This window comes from Chiloscyllium plagiosum, chromosome 17 (genome assembly GCF_004010195.1).
Source record: "Chiloscyllium plagiosum isolate BGI_BamShark_2017 chromosome 17, ASM401019v2, whole genome shotgun sequence".
Lineage (NCBI taxonomy): Eukaryota > Metazoa > Chordata > Chondrichthyes > Orectolobiformes > Hemiscylliidae > Chiloscyllium > Chiloscyllium plagiosum.
The window spans coordinates 65,411,481-65,427,519 of record NC_057726.1 but is presented as its reverse complement, the minus strand read 5'-3'; the positions used below and the strand labels follow the sequence as shown (position 1 = coordinate 65,427,519).

The 16,039-nt window shown below is 43.7% G+C and overlaps 1 protein-coding gene across 17 annotated transcripts in view; it reads right to left on the bottom strand.

Moving 5' to 3' along the window:
• The window catches only part of LOC122558578 (protein MTSS 2-like), a 145,048-nt gene extending 129,015 nt beyond the window's left edge, over positions 1-16,033 (bottom strand). For all 17 annotated transcript variants that reach the window (XM_043707352.1, XM_043707337.1, XM_043707339.1 and 14 more), the window contains exon 1: positions 15,660-16,033. In XM_043707352.1, the coding sequence (XP_043563287.1) occupies positions 15,660-15,731 (72 nt within the window). In that variant the 5' untranslated portion in view covers positions 15,732-16,033. The remainder of the gene's footprint in view (positions 1-15,659) is intronic.
• Positions 16,034-16,039: the final 6 nt, after the last annotated feature.

Sequence of the window (16,039 nt, the reverse complement as noted above, 5' to 3'; positions counted from 1 at the left end):
GAGGATGTGAAATGGCAGTGACACTGAGCAGAGTGTGTGCAGTTCTCACTCCGTCCTCCGTGACACTGAGCAGAGCGTGAGCGCACACTCACTCCGTCCCCCGTGACACTGAGCAGAGCGTGAGCGCACACTCACTCCGTCCTCCGTGACACTGAGCCAAGTGTGAGCGCACACTCACTCCGTCCCCCGTGACACTGAGCAGAGTGTGAGCGCACACTCACTCCATCCCCGACGACACTGAGCCAAGTGTGAGTGCACACTCACTCCATCCCCGACAACGCTGAGCCAAGTGTGAGCGCACACTCACTCCATCCCCCGTGACACTGAGCAGAGCGTGAGCGCACACTCACTCCGTCCCCCGTGACACTGAGCAGAGCGTGAGTGCACATTCACTCCGTCCCCCGTGACACTGAGCCAAGTGTGAGCGCACACTCACTCCGTCCCCGTGACACTGAGCAGAGTGTGAGTGCACACTCACTCCGTCCCCCGTGACACTGAACAGAGCGTGAGCACACACTCACTCCGTCCCCCGTGACACTGAGCCAAGTGTGAGCGCACACTCACTCCGTCCCCCGTGACACTGAGCAGAGCGTGAGCGCACACTCACTCCGTCCTCCGTGACACTGAGCCAAGTGTGAGCGCACACTCACTCCGTCCTCCATGACATTGAGCCGAGTGTGAGCGCACTCACTCCATCGCCGACGACACTGAGCAGAGTGTGAGCGCACACTCACTTCGTCCTTCGTGACTCTGAGCCAAGTGTGAGCGCACACTCTCTCCAGCTTTGGGAACACTAGTTTGAGCGAGATGCTGATGATTTCTGTCCCATGTTGTTCCTGATCTTCTCCAGGTCCTCCTGACTGTGGGATATATGGAAGTTGAGTCTCATGTCCCTTGCATTGTATTGGGTCTAAATATCCTCCCTGGTTACACGGACTACCTTAGTCCACGTTGAGGTTTGGGCTTATACCATAAGGAATATTGGAGATATTGGAGTTGTTGGCAGTGGGAGCCATTGTCTAGCAGACATGAGACACTCCAGGTCCCATTGCACTGAATGCAATCCATAATGCGGGCTGACACTATGACAGTGTTGGAGGTGCCTCAATTGGATAAGATTTAAAACTTGCTCTCTCAGACAAATGTAAATGATCCCACGGCATTTTTTTGAGAAGGTGTATGGGAATGTTCCTTGCTGTGCTGGACAACATCCATTCCTCCACCAAAAATGGATTGATTCATTTATCACGTTGCTTCTGTGGGATTGTGCTGCGGAATAATTGGCCACCATATCTCCTATGACACTGATAACTGCAGAAAGACTTAACTCACTTAATGGGCTATCTGGAAGGGCTGTACATGGATGCAGTTCTCTTTTTATTCAGAATTTACCAACAAATGTGCAGGGTGCCCAGGATTCCCTCCACTGAAACTGAATGGAATTTTACATTTCACTTCCTGTTCTGGGATCTGGGGAAAACGGCTAATGTGTTCTCAGTCTTCCTGCCAAAAACACCGGGGGGGGGGCGGCGGAATGCAAGGAACTCACATCCTGTTCAAAGTTCCCATTTTGTCCCAATGGGAAAACCAAAAAGATCTGGAGATTGGCAGAGTGGGAGGGGGAAAGAGGTTGGTTAAAATAGCTCATGTTCTGCTAAAAATTAATGTAAAATAAAGCAAAATCCTTCACACCACATGGCACACAAACAGACAAGAGAACTGAACTTCTACTTTGTGACAGAGTCAATAGGTGTCATTTGAATTGTGTCAACAATGTACTCAAAATCCAGCATTATCCTCCACTTTACAAGTGGGTAATTTTGAGTCTAAATCCTTTATCCTGCTGTACATCAGTTGCCAAAACCCCAGACTACCAACTTATGACTTTTCACTTGTCTCACTTGCATCTACAAGGGAAAGTCAGAAGGTTAAACTCGCCGAAAACTCCAGCACATAATCAGGAAATCGGTGCTAACACAATGAAGTCTCTCTCCACACACAAACTCTTCAGCATCAAACACCAACCACCACACTGGGGAATTGATTTAAGTATACAATAAAGACTCACATTCATAATGACATCAGACGGTCCCAAAGCACTTTATAAAAAGGTTTTTAAAAAGAAACGGTGTACTGAGAGTAGCATGGATCTTGCAGCTGTTCTTGGGATTGCAAGCTTATTTCTAGATTGCTTACAGTTATTGCATTTCGGTGGTATTGGGTTTTTATTTTGATTCATTATGGTTCTTTAATAGTCAAAAAAGCAAAAAAACCTCAAAGATAATGCACTTGTTTTTTGAAAACAGAACGGTTTGTGTGTGGAATGAACTTCCAGAGGAAGAGGTGGATGCGGGTATAATTACAATGTTTAAAAGACATTTGGATATGTACATGAATAAGAAACGTGTGGAGGGACCTGGGCCAAGCACAGGCAGTGTAGTTTGGGATTATGGACTGATTGGATAAAAGGGTCTGTTTCTGTGCTGCATGACTCTGTGACCACTTTGACTGTACAGGAGTTGTCACTGCTGCAAGTAGGCATAACCACAGGCAATTTTCCCAGCAAATTCCCCACAAACAGCTTTATTCCTCATACTCAAAAGTGCACATAATTTTTGTACCATCTGCAAACTTCTTAATCATGTACATTAAGATAAATCATTGTTGTGTACTGTTGCATTAAGGTCTTGCAGATGTCTGATATACTGTTAATGCTCGCGATGGCAAACCATGGTATAAAAAGGTATCAGTTTCCATCTTACTGAGTCCTCTTGCAACATGACATGCTGAGGAAGGCTTGCTACAGTACATCTGAATTGTTGGATTGAGCCCAGACTTGCAAGTGTATGTTCGCGCATAGACACACACACACACGTAAATACAAGACTCTGCAATGAAACCTCATAGGATCCTTCAGTACAATATAATCCAGGTCTCATCTGTATTAAGAGCTAATGCAAGATGATCATCGGCTATCATGGCTAAATACATCATAGTAGCAGTCTGGTAGTAAGTACCAGTAACTCCTTTTTAAAAGGATTTGTGCTGAAGCCTTGGATCATAAAGATTGTGGCTGGTCGTCGGAATAAGTTTAGCCTAGTATGGATCTACAATTTAAATAACCAGAAGGCAGACTTACCTACTTTCTATTTAACATTCAAGATCTATCAAGCCAGGCATATGTAGATCCTGACCACTCGCTGCATGAAAACGTTCCTCCCTTCAATCAGCATACTCTGGTTCTCCATCTTCTGCCGATGAGAACAATTTCTCCCCATCTAATTTGTCCAGACCACTCAGGGGTTTGAATTCCTCTATCAAATCTCTTCACAATCTTTTCCCCTCAAAAGGAGAGCAGTAGCAGCATCCCCAATCTGTCTACGTAAATGCAGTTCCTCATCCCTGAAACTATTCTCAGGAATCTTTTTCTGCGCACACACACTAACACCCTTGTATTCTTTCAATGTGTGGTACCCAGAACTGCACACAATACTCCAGTGAGGCTAAGCAAGTGTTGCACACAAATTCAGCTTACTTCCTTTTGTACTCTATGTATTCATTAATGAAGCCTAAGCTGCTTTATTAACCTGTGTCTCAAACTTTCCTGCCACCTGCCATTATTTATGCTCATTTTATACACTTCAGCTTTGTAATCTTTATTATATTTTGCCCCTCCACGTTCCTTTTACCAACATAAGGTTTAATGCAGGGAAATATGAAGTGATTCATCTGCCACTTGTCTATCCATTCCACCAACCTTTTTAAATCAGTTCACAGCACCTGTGTTTAGTATCATCTGCAAATTTTGGAATTGTGCCAAGGTCCAAGTCATTACTTGATCAGAAAGATGAGGGTTTGGAACACCAAATGCTAACAAATATGCTACAAACCTTTTCACAGTCCAAAACATAACATTCACCGCTACCGTTTCCGGTCGGTCAGCCAATTTAATCTACATTTTGCCAGTGCTCCTTTCTCCCTCCCCCCATGAGCTGTACTTTTATTCAAGAGTGTTGCTCTACCAAATGTCTTTTGGAAGACCACATACATGTCAATCGACGTTTCGGGCATTAGCCCTTCTTCAGGAATGCCCGAAACGTCGATTCTCCTGTTCCCTAGATGCTGCCTGACCTGCTGCGCTTTTCCAGCAACACATTTCCATCTCTGATCTCCAGCATCTGCAGACCTTACTTTCTCCACATACATGTCAACTCTCTCTGTTCCCTTACCAAATAACTCCAGCAAATTAAACAAGATTTCCCCTCAAATTTGCTTCACAAACCTACCTTTGCCCTAATTGGTAATAACTTTGCCAAGAATTATTGTTTTTCGAAGCTTCCTACCATTGAGGTTAAACTAATTGGCCTGTAGCTACTCGTCTTATCTTTGCATGCTTGTTTTGAACAAGGATGTATCATTTGCAGTTCTCTGTTTCTCCCAAGTCTGAGGAGGTTCTGAAAACTGTGGCTGGACTTCTGCAACCTTTCGCTTCCCTTTGTATCGTTGGATGCATTTCATTTGGTCCTGTTGTGTTTTCAACCTTTAAACCTACCCAACATCTCCTCCTCAACAGTTTTAAATCCTTCAAATGTCTGAATTACCTCCCATTTTACCAGTACTGGCACAGCATCATCTTTCTTGGTAAAGATGGATGCAAAATATTAATTTAAATACCTCAGTCATATTCCCTAATTCCATCCACTAAATCCCCTCTTTATCCTAAACTGACCCCATTCCTGCTTTTAGCACTAATTTACACCTTACGGATTCCTGTTCAGTCACACTCTGCACAACTCATTTTCTTAATTTATCTCTGAACCCGCTTTATTCAGCTTCATTCTTGGCTACATTATTCACCTGACATCAGTCATAAAAGTGCAATCTTATGCGATCAGCACCTCATTTGTTGGAAATTTGACATTCTTGCATTTATCCTAAAAAAAAACAAGATTAAAATGGCCTGCTTCCACACTGTAGGGATTCTATGATTTCACTTATTCACCTCTTAGTTTCATAGCCTCTCTTTGCATAATCCTTTTACTTTAACAGAGGTTGAAATCTGACCAATCTACCTCTTCGTAGGGTATGTGGAACAATCCATCTTCCGCAACTACACTGGCCCCACCCCCCATCTTTTCCTTCGCTACATTGATGACTGTATCGGCGCTACCTCGTGCTCCCACGAGGAGGTTGAACAGTTCATCCACTACACTAACACCTTCCACCCCAACCTCAATTATAGGAAGGATGTGTAAGTTTTGGAAAAGATGCAGAGGAGATTTATGAGGATATTGTCTGGTATGGAAGGAAGGTCTTCTGAGGAAAGACTGAGTGACCTGAGGCTGTTTTCGTTAGAAGGAAGAGGTTGAGAGGTGACTTAATAGAGATGTGAAAGATGATCAGAGGATTAGATAGTGTTAGCAGAGAGAGACGTTTTCCTCGGATAGTGATGGCTAGCATGAGAGGACATAGCTTTAAATTGAGCGGTGATAGATATAGGACAGATGTCAGAGGGGTAGTTTCTTTACTCAGAGAGTAGTAATGGCGTGAAACTCCCTGCCTGCAACTGTAGTAGACTCACCGACTTTAATGTCTTTTTAAATGGCCATTGGATAAACATATGGATGATAATGCAACAATGCAGGTTAGTTCAGCTTCAGGCTGGTTTCACAGGTCAGCACAACATTGAGGGTCAGAGAGCCTGGACTGTGCTGTAATGTTCTGTGTTCTTTGAAAGCAAGATAATATTTCGAGTCTGGCGATTCTTCATCAGAACTGTTAACAGCTCAGGAAAGGTGGTAATATATTGAAGTGACGTTTGTGGGAAGGGGTTGGTCTTGCACAAGGTGACTTACTTGCCGATTTACTTCCTCCAACCTCAGTATCCAAGGCCTCAGGCACACCTTCCAGGTGAAGCAGCAGCTTACCTGCACTTCTCTCAACTCATTTATTTCATTCACTGCTCAGAATGTGGTCTCCTGTATATCGGGGGAGATGAAACACAGATTTGATGACCGCTTTGCTGAACACCTACACTCTGTCTGTAAAACATGACCCAGAGTTTCCCACTGCCTCCACTTCAACACACCACTGTGTTCCTACACCAACATTTCTGTCCCAGATCTGTTGCAGTGTTCCTTAACGCAAGTTCAAAGAACAACACTTCATTTTCCACTTGGGGATTCTGTTTCTGTTCTGCTCATTCCTGAAGAAGGGCCTGTGCCCGAAACGTCGAATCTCCTGTTCCCTGGATGCTGCCTGACCTGCTGTGCTGTTCCAGCAATAAAGTTTCAACTTTGATCTCCAGCATCTGCAGACCTCACTTTCTCCCTGAAATCTGACCAAAACTCTTTTTGCCTCGACTTACTTTGGTTACTCCTTTTGACATTTTCTTTTCCTGTCGTCATTTTTTTCTTTCTGGGTACGTATTTGTTTAACTCTTTCTTTCTCCTTGAATGATTCCCACTTTTACTGACACTGATTTACTGTCAAGTCCACTCTTGCCAAATCGCAGCACAGATGGGTAAAATTGTCTTTCTTCTCCCAAACAAACGATCTCTGTCCCTCCCAATTAAAACTTTTACACATCTTTTTTTCTCTCTCGTTCTTTTCCTTAATTCCCCTAAAACTAACTGAATTTTGATCACTGCTACCAAAATGCTCTCAAAACTCTACCTCTTCCACTTGCTCAGCTTCAATTCAATTGTGGGATTTGAACTCCCATCTCCAAATCATTATGCCAGGTCTCTGGATTACTAATTTAGTAACAAACTGCTGTGCAAAGGTGACTGTAGCATCAACCCAGAAAAGCAGGATAAAGGGCTATGGGGAGCAGGCAGGAAAGTAGAGTTGAGTCCAGGATAGGATCAGCCGTGATCATGTTAAATGGCAGAGCTGGCTTGAAGGGCTGAATTGCCCACTCCTGTTCCTAATTCTGATGCAAGTCTCGAGCGTTGACAATATACTAGATTCCTAAGGGAATGCTGCATTGCTGTAGCTGCCATCCATTGGAACAGACAGTAAATCTCCCTGATGGAAGTCAGGAGAGCAGGCATTTGAGAATAAAAATGACTAAAAAGGGTGATGTAGGTCTGATCATCGAGCGTGTCTCATGTAGTGTGCTGTGCAATGTGATAGGGCAACAGGTATGGATTCAACTCTCTCCATTCCCCTCAGCTAACCCATCTAGACTGTGGTACTCAATGAACTCAAACAAAAACCAGAGGTCTCCCTGGTTCACCAGATTGTCATCATGTTCCCCACAACGACCAACACTCGGAGCTGATCGATCCTTTGCATGCAAAGCAATTGAGGTCTATAGCCCATGGAAGGACTGGAGAAGAGTGTGGAAATGGAGGAAATCATTCCACTAACAGTAGAATCATAGCCAAAGCCAACTACATCTCTACACATCCACTTGCAAGTTGGAACCTGGACAATTTTCTCCTCCCAAAGCCAGAGGTGCTATGGACAATTGTAGTTTGGGTTCAGTTACAGTTTCATAGCATTAATTCTCAAAATGTGGACTTTGCTGGCTGGCCCAGTATTTATTCCCAAAATGCTCTGGGGGCAGAGGTGATGCTGATCCACCAACATGAACCACTGTCGTCCACATGGTCTAGGTACAACCGCAGTGCTGTTAGGATGCGAGTTCCCTGACTTTGACCCAATGACAGTAATGGAAAGCGATGTAGTTCCAAGTCAGAATTGTGAGGGGCCTGGAGATGATGGTCCTCCCATGATGCTTTTGAACTTCTGCTGGAGGCAACTGACACACCATCAATTAAGTGGATTGACTTGTCCTGAGCTAGTTATGGTCAAGGTCAGGCCCACTCAAAATATTTTAAGAAGGTAGCACAGACCCTAACATTTTCTTATTTTAAAAGATAGATGTGAACTACTGCTCCCAGATGCAATGCGACTGGTCAAACTACTCGACGTTAAACACAACACAATTGTTTTTTAAACACTACAAATAAAATATAACAAAACAAATAATTAAAAATAATTATATTGGAAAAGTTAATCGAATTATAGATACAGTAACTACTACAGCACAGTGGCTCAGTGGTTAGCATTGCTGCCTCACGGTGCCAAGGACTCTGGTTCGATTCCAGCCTTGGACCACTCTCTGTGTAGAGTTTGCACATTCTCCCAGTGTCTGTGTGGGTTTCCTCCTGGTGCTCCGGATTCCTCCCACATTCCAAGGATTGGCCATGCTAAATTGCCCATAGTGTTCAGGGATGTGTAGGTTAGATGCATGAGTAGTAGGGGAATGCACCTAGATGGATTAGATAGATAACTTTACAGTGTGGAAACAGGCCCTTCGGCCCAACAAGTCCACACTGACCCGACGAAGCGCACCCACCCAGACCCATTCCCCTATATTTACCCCTGCACCTAACACTACAGGCAATTTAGCGTGGCCAGTTCACCTAATCTGCACATTTTTGGAGTGTGGGAGGAAACCGGAGTCCCCGGAGGAAACCCACGCAGACACGGGGAGAATGTGCAAACTCCACACAGTCAGTCGCCTGAGGCGGGAATTGATCCCGGGTCTCTGGCGCTGTGAGGCAGCAGTGCTAACCACTGTGCCACCGTGCCGCCTTTGGAGGGTCAGTGTGGACTTGTTGGGCCGAAGGGCCTGTTTCCAAACTGTAAGGATTCAATCTAACTATTAGTAGTTAACTGTTCTAATGTAGTAACATTCCTTAAACACATGCCTTGGCAAAAAGGGAAATTCAGAAATCCCATTTTCTCACATGCAACCCAGCAGCAGAGAGAGCAGAAAAAATATCAAGTGGAGACAGTAGCAGTAGCTTCCAACCCAGTTGTGATTCCAACAATTTCTTAAAGCTAAAAAAACTGAAAACTAGAAATCCTGGTCTGAGAAAGCTGGCCACACCCATCCAGGCTGTTTCTATTGTTGTATCTTTTAAAATCACCCCAAGGCCTCCCAAGCTATTTACTTTATGGATCTTCACTAGCCAGCTCAGCACCTCTGTTATAAAGCCTCTCTTAAAATAAACCAGGACAAAATAACCCCTGAAAGCTACAGCATTTTCACAATAGCTTTTGCATATCTGACCAATTTTGGTTGAAAATTATATTGACAGTTCAGAAAACAAACCTTCTGGGTCTCAGTGACCCATTCCAAACATTTCCATTGAACAGAGAAGTTATTTTCAAAAATAATAGTTTCATAATCTGAGATTATCAGGTCTATCTCAAAAGAAATTAAGCATTTTTACTCCATTATGTTATGCAATAATTCTTGAAATATCTCATCCCGGTCCACATTACATTTCAGCTTCTGAAGAAATGAGGTAATAATCTCAAACAATCGATGCTGCCAAAGAATTGGCAGGGCCATAATTCAATACAAAACTCAACAGTGTCATAAAATCCGACAGCAAAGCTCAGGAGCACGGAGTGATTAAATTATTGCTCTGCACGCCCATTATTGGATTTACTGTTTGTTATCATACAGAATCTACACAACTGTCAGGATTGCTCTTTTTTTTTCCCAAATACATATTTTCAACAGGCTCAGCATTGAAGAAACTAGACGTTGTCACTGCAAAGATTATAAAAGCTCCTGTCTGTGCAGTGACCAAATGTTCTGCACCATGTGGCACACAGAAACTGGACTGTTTCAATTCAATCAGTTGTCAAACTCTCAAACGTTAATTCTGATCTCTCTCTCTCTCTCTGGGTGGCACAAACGTAGCTGATTTCCTGATCGCAAGTCAGCGGCCTGCAATGTTGCACATGACAGGAACAAGGGCGAGGAATCATAGACTCCTGATCCATGATATTCCAGACTTTCAAATTAACAGATGAACATCCCAGGGGCTCCAGATCTCAGCCCACAACCCCCCCTGCTGCTATTCCCTGAGAGTTCCCAATCAGGAGAGATTGGAATGATCACAACAATGCACTATTTCTCTGCCAGTACAGCATTCCCTCAGTACCACGTTGGAGTGCTGTGCCAGGCTGGGAGCACAAAACTTAGAATTGCATTCTAGCACCCTCTTGTAGGGTGGTGTCCAAAGATGTGTGGGTTAGGTGGATTGGCCATGCTAAAATTGTCCCCTTGGGAAGTGTAGGCTAGGTGGGTTAACCATGATATGATTTGGGATTACAGGGATAGGATGGGAAGCTCCTCAGAGGCTCAGTGTGGACTCAATAGGTCGAATGGCCTGTTTCTGCACAGTAGGCATTCTGCAATTCAGACTTGGAGCACTGATCTGCAGTGATGCCAGTCTGCAGCACTGAGGGAGTGGGCACTGCTTGCAGGAAACATTCAAAATCGGAGCTCAGTTGGGAATGCGGAATTTATCGTGCTATTTCAAAAAATTTAGGGTAGTGGTCCCAGTGTGAGCCCAATCAAAAATCCCAACAAGATGCACTTGTGGGATAAATATTAATACAATCCCAGCTACAGTCAATGTTAACACTTCCAGAGATTTATAGTCATATGCATGTAAAGAGGCAAACTGGATAGGCACGAGAACAAGAAATGCAAGGAAATAGTGTGAAGTGCAGAGGTTGAGGATGGAGAACTCAATACCTACAGTGCTATAAATACAGAAGAATGGAGTTCCTTAAATCAGGATTAGACAATTATTTAAAGGAGCGAAGCAGAGATTGGTGCTGCTGCCATCAACATCAGTCAATGCTAGTTAGCAGTCTGGGAGGATGGGGGGAGATACTCTGGGTTGATCGGGAGGGCCAAATCAGAAAGAGACTTAAACAATTTCAAATGGAAGACATTGGTCATCTAGGAACGAGCGTAGTTTGGCAAAGTGAAGGTGAAGAGTGAGTCACATGGGTAGGATAATATTCACAGAAGCGTCGGAGGCTGAGGGGTGACATTGTAGAGGTTTATAAAATCTTGAGGAGCATGAATCGAGTAAATAGAAATACCTTTTCCCTGGGGGTGGGGGAGTCCAGAACAAGAGGGCATAGGTTTAGGGTGAGAGGATAGATATAAAAGAGAGGATAGATATAAAAGGGGCATTTTTTCCACGCAGAGTGTGGTGCGTGTGTGGAATGGGCTGCCCGAGGAAGTGGTGGAGGCTGGTACAATTACAACATTTAAGAGGCATTTGGATGGGTATATGAATAGGAAGGGTTTGGAGGGATATGGGCTGGGTGCTGGCAGGTGGGACTAGATTGGGTTGGGATATCTGGTCGGCATGGACGAGTTGGACCGAAGGGTCTGTTTCAGTGCTGTACATCTCTGTGATTCTATGAGTTGTGTGATAACATTCACAGAGTTGTGAGAATGCTGGGGTTTATGGAGGGTGCGACTGAGAGACAACTAACTCAGAAAGAGGAGGAATACGTGAGAACTGGGGATGGAAAGAACTTCACAAAATGACACTTTGGCGCTCAACTTGTTAAAATGCTGAATTTTCTTTGCAATTATTCAGCAGACAGCTAACAATCATCAGATCAAGTCCCAGACTGAGCTGACAGTTAAACTTCTGCTAACCCTCGCTCAGAGTTACATGTGACATTCAGGAAAATAAGTTAAGCCTATAATTATATTGACAACACCAACTTCACAGGACCAAAATAATTCCGATGGAAATCAGTCTCCCGAATTCCCCCAGATATCCTTCTCTGGGACAATGGGAAAGAAAAACATTCTCCTGCATCCCCACAGCTGTAACTGATACAGCTATAAACTCCTGCTCAGTCTTATCCAGACTGGTCAATGGTTCCTTTCTCAATCACATATCCTTTTCCAAGACTGAAAGAGGCAGCTATCAACCACCGTTCTCCTTCTCCGGAGCTGTAAACTGTACAGCTTCAAACCAGTCTGTAATCTCTAGGACTATGTGCACATTGATAAATAATAAACAGATGCCCCTCAATGTTCAATTACATTTTCATTGCTGAACACCCCCACTTTCAATATCCTGGAAGTTACCATGGAGCAGAAACTGAACTGGACCAGCGACATGCTGTGGCAATGAGGGCAGGTCATGGACTGAAATGGTGGAGGGAAGCAGCTCATCACTATCATCTGAAGCCCAACTGGGGATTAGCAACAAATACTGGTCTAGCCAGTAACAATCATAGCCTGAGAAAAATATGGAAAAATGACTATTTTTTTCAAACCAGCTTTTAGCTATCAAATAACAGTCAAATCTTTTTTTGAACAAACGCATTAATTCCAAGTTACTCCTGAGAAGTATTGGGACGTCTTCCTGAACTGCTGCAGTCCATGTGCTGTACGTTGACCCACAATACCCTCGGAGGGAATTGCAGGGTTTTGACCCAGTGACGAAGAAGAAACAGCAATATATTTTTCAAGTCAGGTTGATGCATGGTTTGTAGGTAAACTTAGAGGTGGTAGTGTTCCCACGTAACTGCTGCCCTTGTCCTTCAAGATGGAAGTGGTTTTGTGTTTGAAAGGTGCTGTCTACGGATCTTTGGTAACTTTCTGCAGTGCATCTTGCACACAGTTGCTACTGCGCATTGGTGGTGGAAGGAGTGGATGCCTGTAGATGTAGTGACAATCAAGGGGGCTGCTTTGTCCTGGGTGGTGTCAAGCTTCTTGAGTGTTGTTGGAACTTCACCCATCCACGCAAGAGGGGAGTATTCTATCAAACTCCTGATTTGTGCCTTGTAGGTGGTAGACAGACTTTGGGGAGTCAGGAGCTGAGTTACTCAACACAGCATGATTAATCTCTGACTTGCTCCTGTAGCCACTGTATTTATATGATGAATCCAGTTGAGTTTTTGGTCAATGGTAACCACAAGGCTGTTGATAGTGGGGGATTAGGAAGGGGATTAAATGATTTTGACACAAAAATGAAGAAACAGAAATCTACTTCCAATTCAGAATGGTCTCTAACTTGCAGGGGAAGAGAAGGTGATGATGTTCCCATGAGATCATTCTTGTCATCTTCAGTGGTAGGGATCTTGGGGGAGGGAGGACTTGCAATAACCAAGTGGCGCAACCTCAAAAAAACTCAAATTACAATGGCAGACTTTCATGAATTTTTTTAAAAATGCAAACAACCTTAACGACAATTATTGGCAAAACCTTCTTTTAAAAAAAAGTACAGATAAATTGTCTTTGAGTTCACAACTGCCACTTTGATCTTTGCAATATTTGCCCCAAACTAGTTGAGAAATTGGGTAATTAATGTTGGACAAAAGGTTGAAATTATACTTATTAGTATCAATTAGATCAAAGATCATATTTCACTTCAAAGAAACTTTAATCTTGTACTTCCTATCTGACTTAAATCATGATTGCTTCAAATTAATCCCATTGTCAAAACATGCACCCAATGTATTGTACCTTGCAATATTTTCAGTGTTACACAATTATGGATCTCTAAAAATCATTAAAGTATTTTCAAAAACAGAAGAAGTGGAGAAGGCAAACTCAGCAGGTCTGGTGGTACCTGTGGAGAGAAACATGGTTAACACTTCAAGTCCAGTTCGACTCTTCCACAGTTCCAAATAAGAACCATATTGGACTTGAAATGTTGACTCTGGGTTCCTCTCTACAGAGGCTGCCAGACCTACAGTATTTCTTTCACGCTTTAGTTTATTTCAAGTCTCTAGCATCCACTGTACTTTGCTTTTATTAAAATACTTGTACAGGCAGACTTGTACCTACATAAATGCAATACAATGTGAAGCTGACGTTCATGAATAGAGCATCCCGATGTACTGCAGCAATTTGCCCAGCAGTAGTGCAATCCAGTTTTAAATAAAAACAGATCAGTAAATTACCCTGATGCTGTACAGTGATAGACCTGCAACCATCAATACTGCGTCCCAGTTTTTGTACAGAGACAACTATACCCAGCAATACTGCAGCTTCATAACAATCTATACAGACTGTGAGGGCACAATATTTAAATTCAGGAGCATGTTACATAAATACCACAAAACAATCAGCATCCAGTATTGAAATCTCAGTGATAGTACACGACAATTCTCTAAGTGCAGCATGCTCTCAAAACATTGCACGGTAAGGCTGAACATAAAAATTGTCACTTGGCAACAAACCACCTCCCCCTAGACCCAGGCTGAAAGCATTTTTTCTGTTGTTAATTCCACAAACCCGTCATCGGTCCTGAGAGGCTACTTGGCCAGGAATATAGGGCATGGTTGCCTTGGAGCTGGAGAATAAATGCCAAGATCATTTTAAATGGTGTGGGTTCCCCTGCCAGGCATTTTTTTTTTCCAAATTAGTGGCATAATGGGTGAAACCAGAGAAAGTGGTGGCCCTCCTTTGTTATTGATGTTACTGGTAATAGGGGTTTAATCACATCACATCACAGGTAAACACTGACACTACAGAATATAAAATCAGCGTCAGTGTTCCACAGGATGTAACCCTTTTGGGAAAACTGCAATCAGAAAGCAGAGGTAACCATTAAGTATTTAGCAAGATTCACTCCCTCAGAAAGGAAACATTAATGTTTCACCATATTTTGCTACAAATCGAAACACCATTTAGTGTCTGATTGAGAGTTTTTTTAAAAAAAGAAAAAATAATATATTCTTAACACACCTGGAAGATTAAGTGGAGTTGAAATTCTGAGGAGGGCCCGATGCCGTTAATTTCATCAAATTTATGGTATGTGTTAGGGGAGAGCAATGTTTTACTCCGCCTCACAGACCATAGCCGGTAGCGGGATTTGTTTTTTTTAAGTGAAATATCTGTCACTTTTGCCGGTGCTTTCTTAACAAGTTTATTTTCTGTTCCCACCCCCCTCCCCACCGGCGGGGGTGTTTTTTTGGCACCACATTTACCTCCCAACAGCATTCTATCCTTAAATTACTGATGCTTTTCTGCTCGACCACACTAAATCGATTAATCGAACCGTGATCGCGTTCATAAACCCTCAAGTCAATAGTACGAGTCAACTTCCAATGATTGACAACACACACAAACAAGATACAGAGGGATTACTGTCCGCTGTCTCCATTCACAAGAACTGACAGCAAATTGAAATGGCTAAAACCTCTCTCTCTGGGTTTCAGAATTGAGGTGTGCGCTTTCAAAACCCTCCGGCCTCACATTCCCTCGCCCTTCCCTGTGTGTATACACACACAGACACACACACACAGACACACAAAGGACAAACTAACAGGCACCTCCACTGGGTTCAATTCTGTCTCGTTTCCTTTCCTGCTTTAACCATTCCCAATGAAACACCTCAGCTCCCAAACACAGTAACCACACACATTGTCCACAAGGAACCTTCACACGACACAATGTAATCACCCCTCTTTCCCAGGAATGATGCCCCCACCCCCCAAATCATACATCAGTGGATATTACAATGGGGAATGGAGTCTGTGTGTGTTGCAATGTAAGACCCGGCTCCTTTACCATTAACCTCCGGGCGGTTTTACTCTTTTATCACCCCCTCTGTTCTCCCTCCACTCACCACCACCACCCCCACCCCCCCCCCCATTCACAATTGACGCTCACCCCAGCAGTTCTGACTGGGTGACAGCTTCAATGAAAGCGGTGATCGCTTTCAGAGTGAATCTGTTGTTAATGTGGCGAATGTTACAATTCGAAGCCGAGCAGACCCTTAACAGCAGCAAACACAAACCCTCTGGAAAATAACTGAACCCCCCCCCAGGATCAGATTGCACTGCGACCTTACCTTCATGTCATTAATGACAGCTTGGAAGAGGCCGCCGAGAGCTCCGCATTCCTTATCCATCGCCGGCTCCATCTTTGCACATTGAATGAATATAAAACAGTAGAGCGGGGAGGGCGCTGTGACCCCGTTTTCCAAGTGGGTTTTACAAGAGTTTCCGCAAAGCCAGCAGCTCCCATTCAATAGGAGACCTGGGGAGGGAAAGGAGGGAGTTCTGCGGCACACACAGGAAGGAAGGGGTGGGGGTGAAACTGACTCCGACTCGGAAAATACCCTCTTCTTTTTCTTTTCCCCCACCCCCACCACTCTCAAACTTCTGGACGTGTTAAATGGGGCGGGGTGTCACAATTTCACCCTGGGGGTGTGAAATGGAACACAAGAGG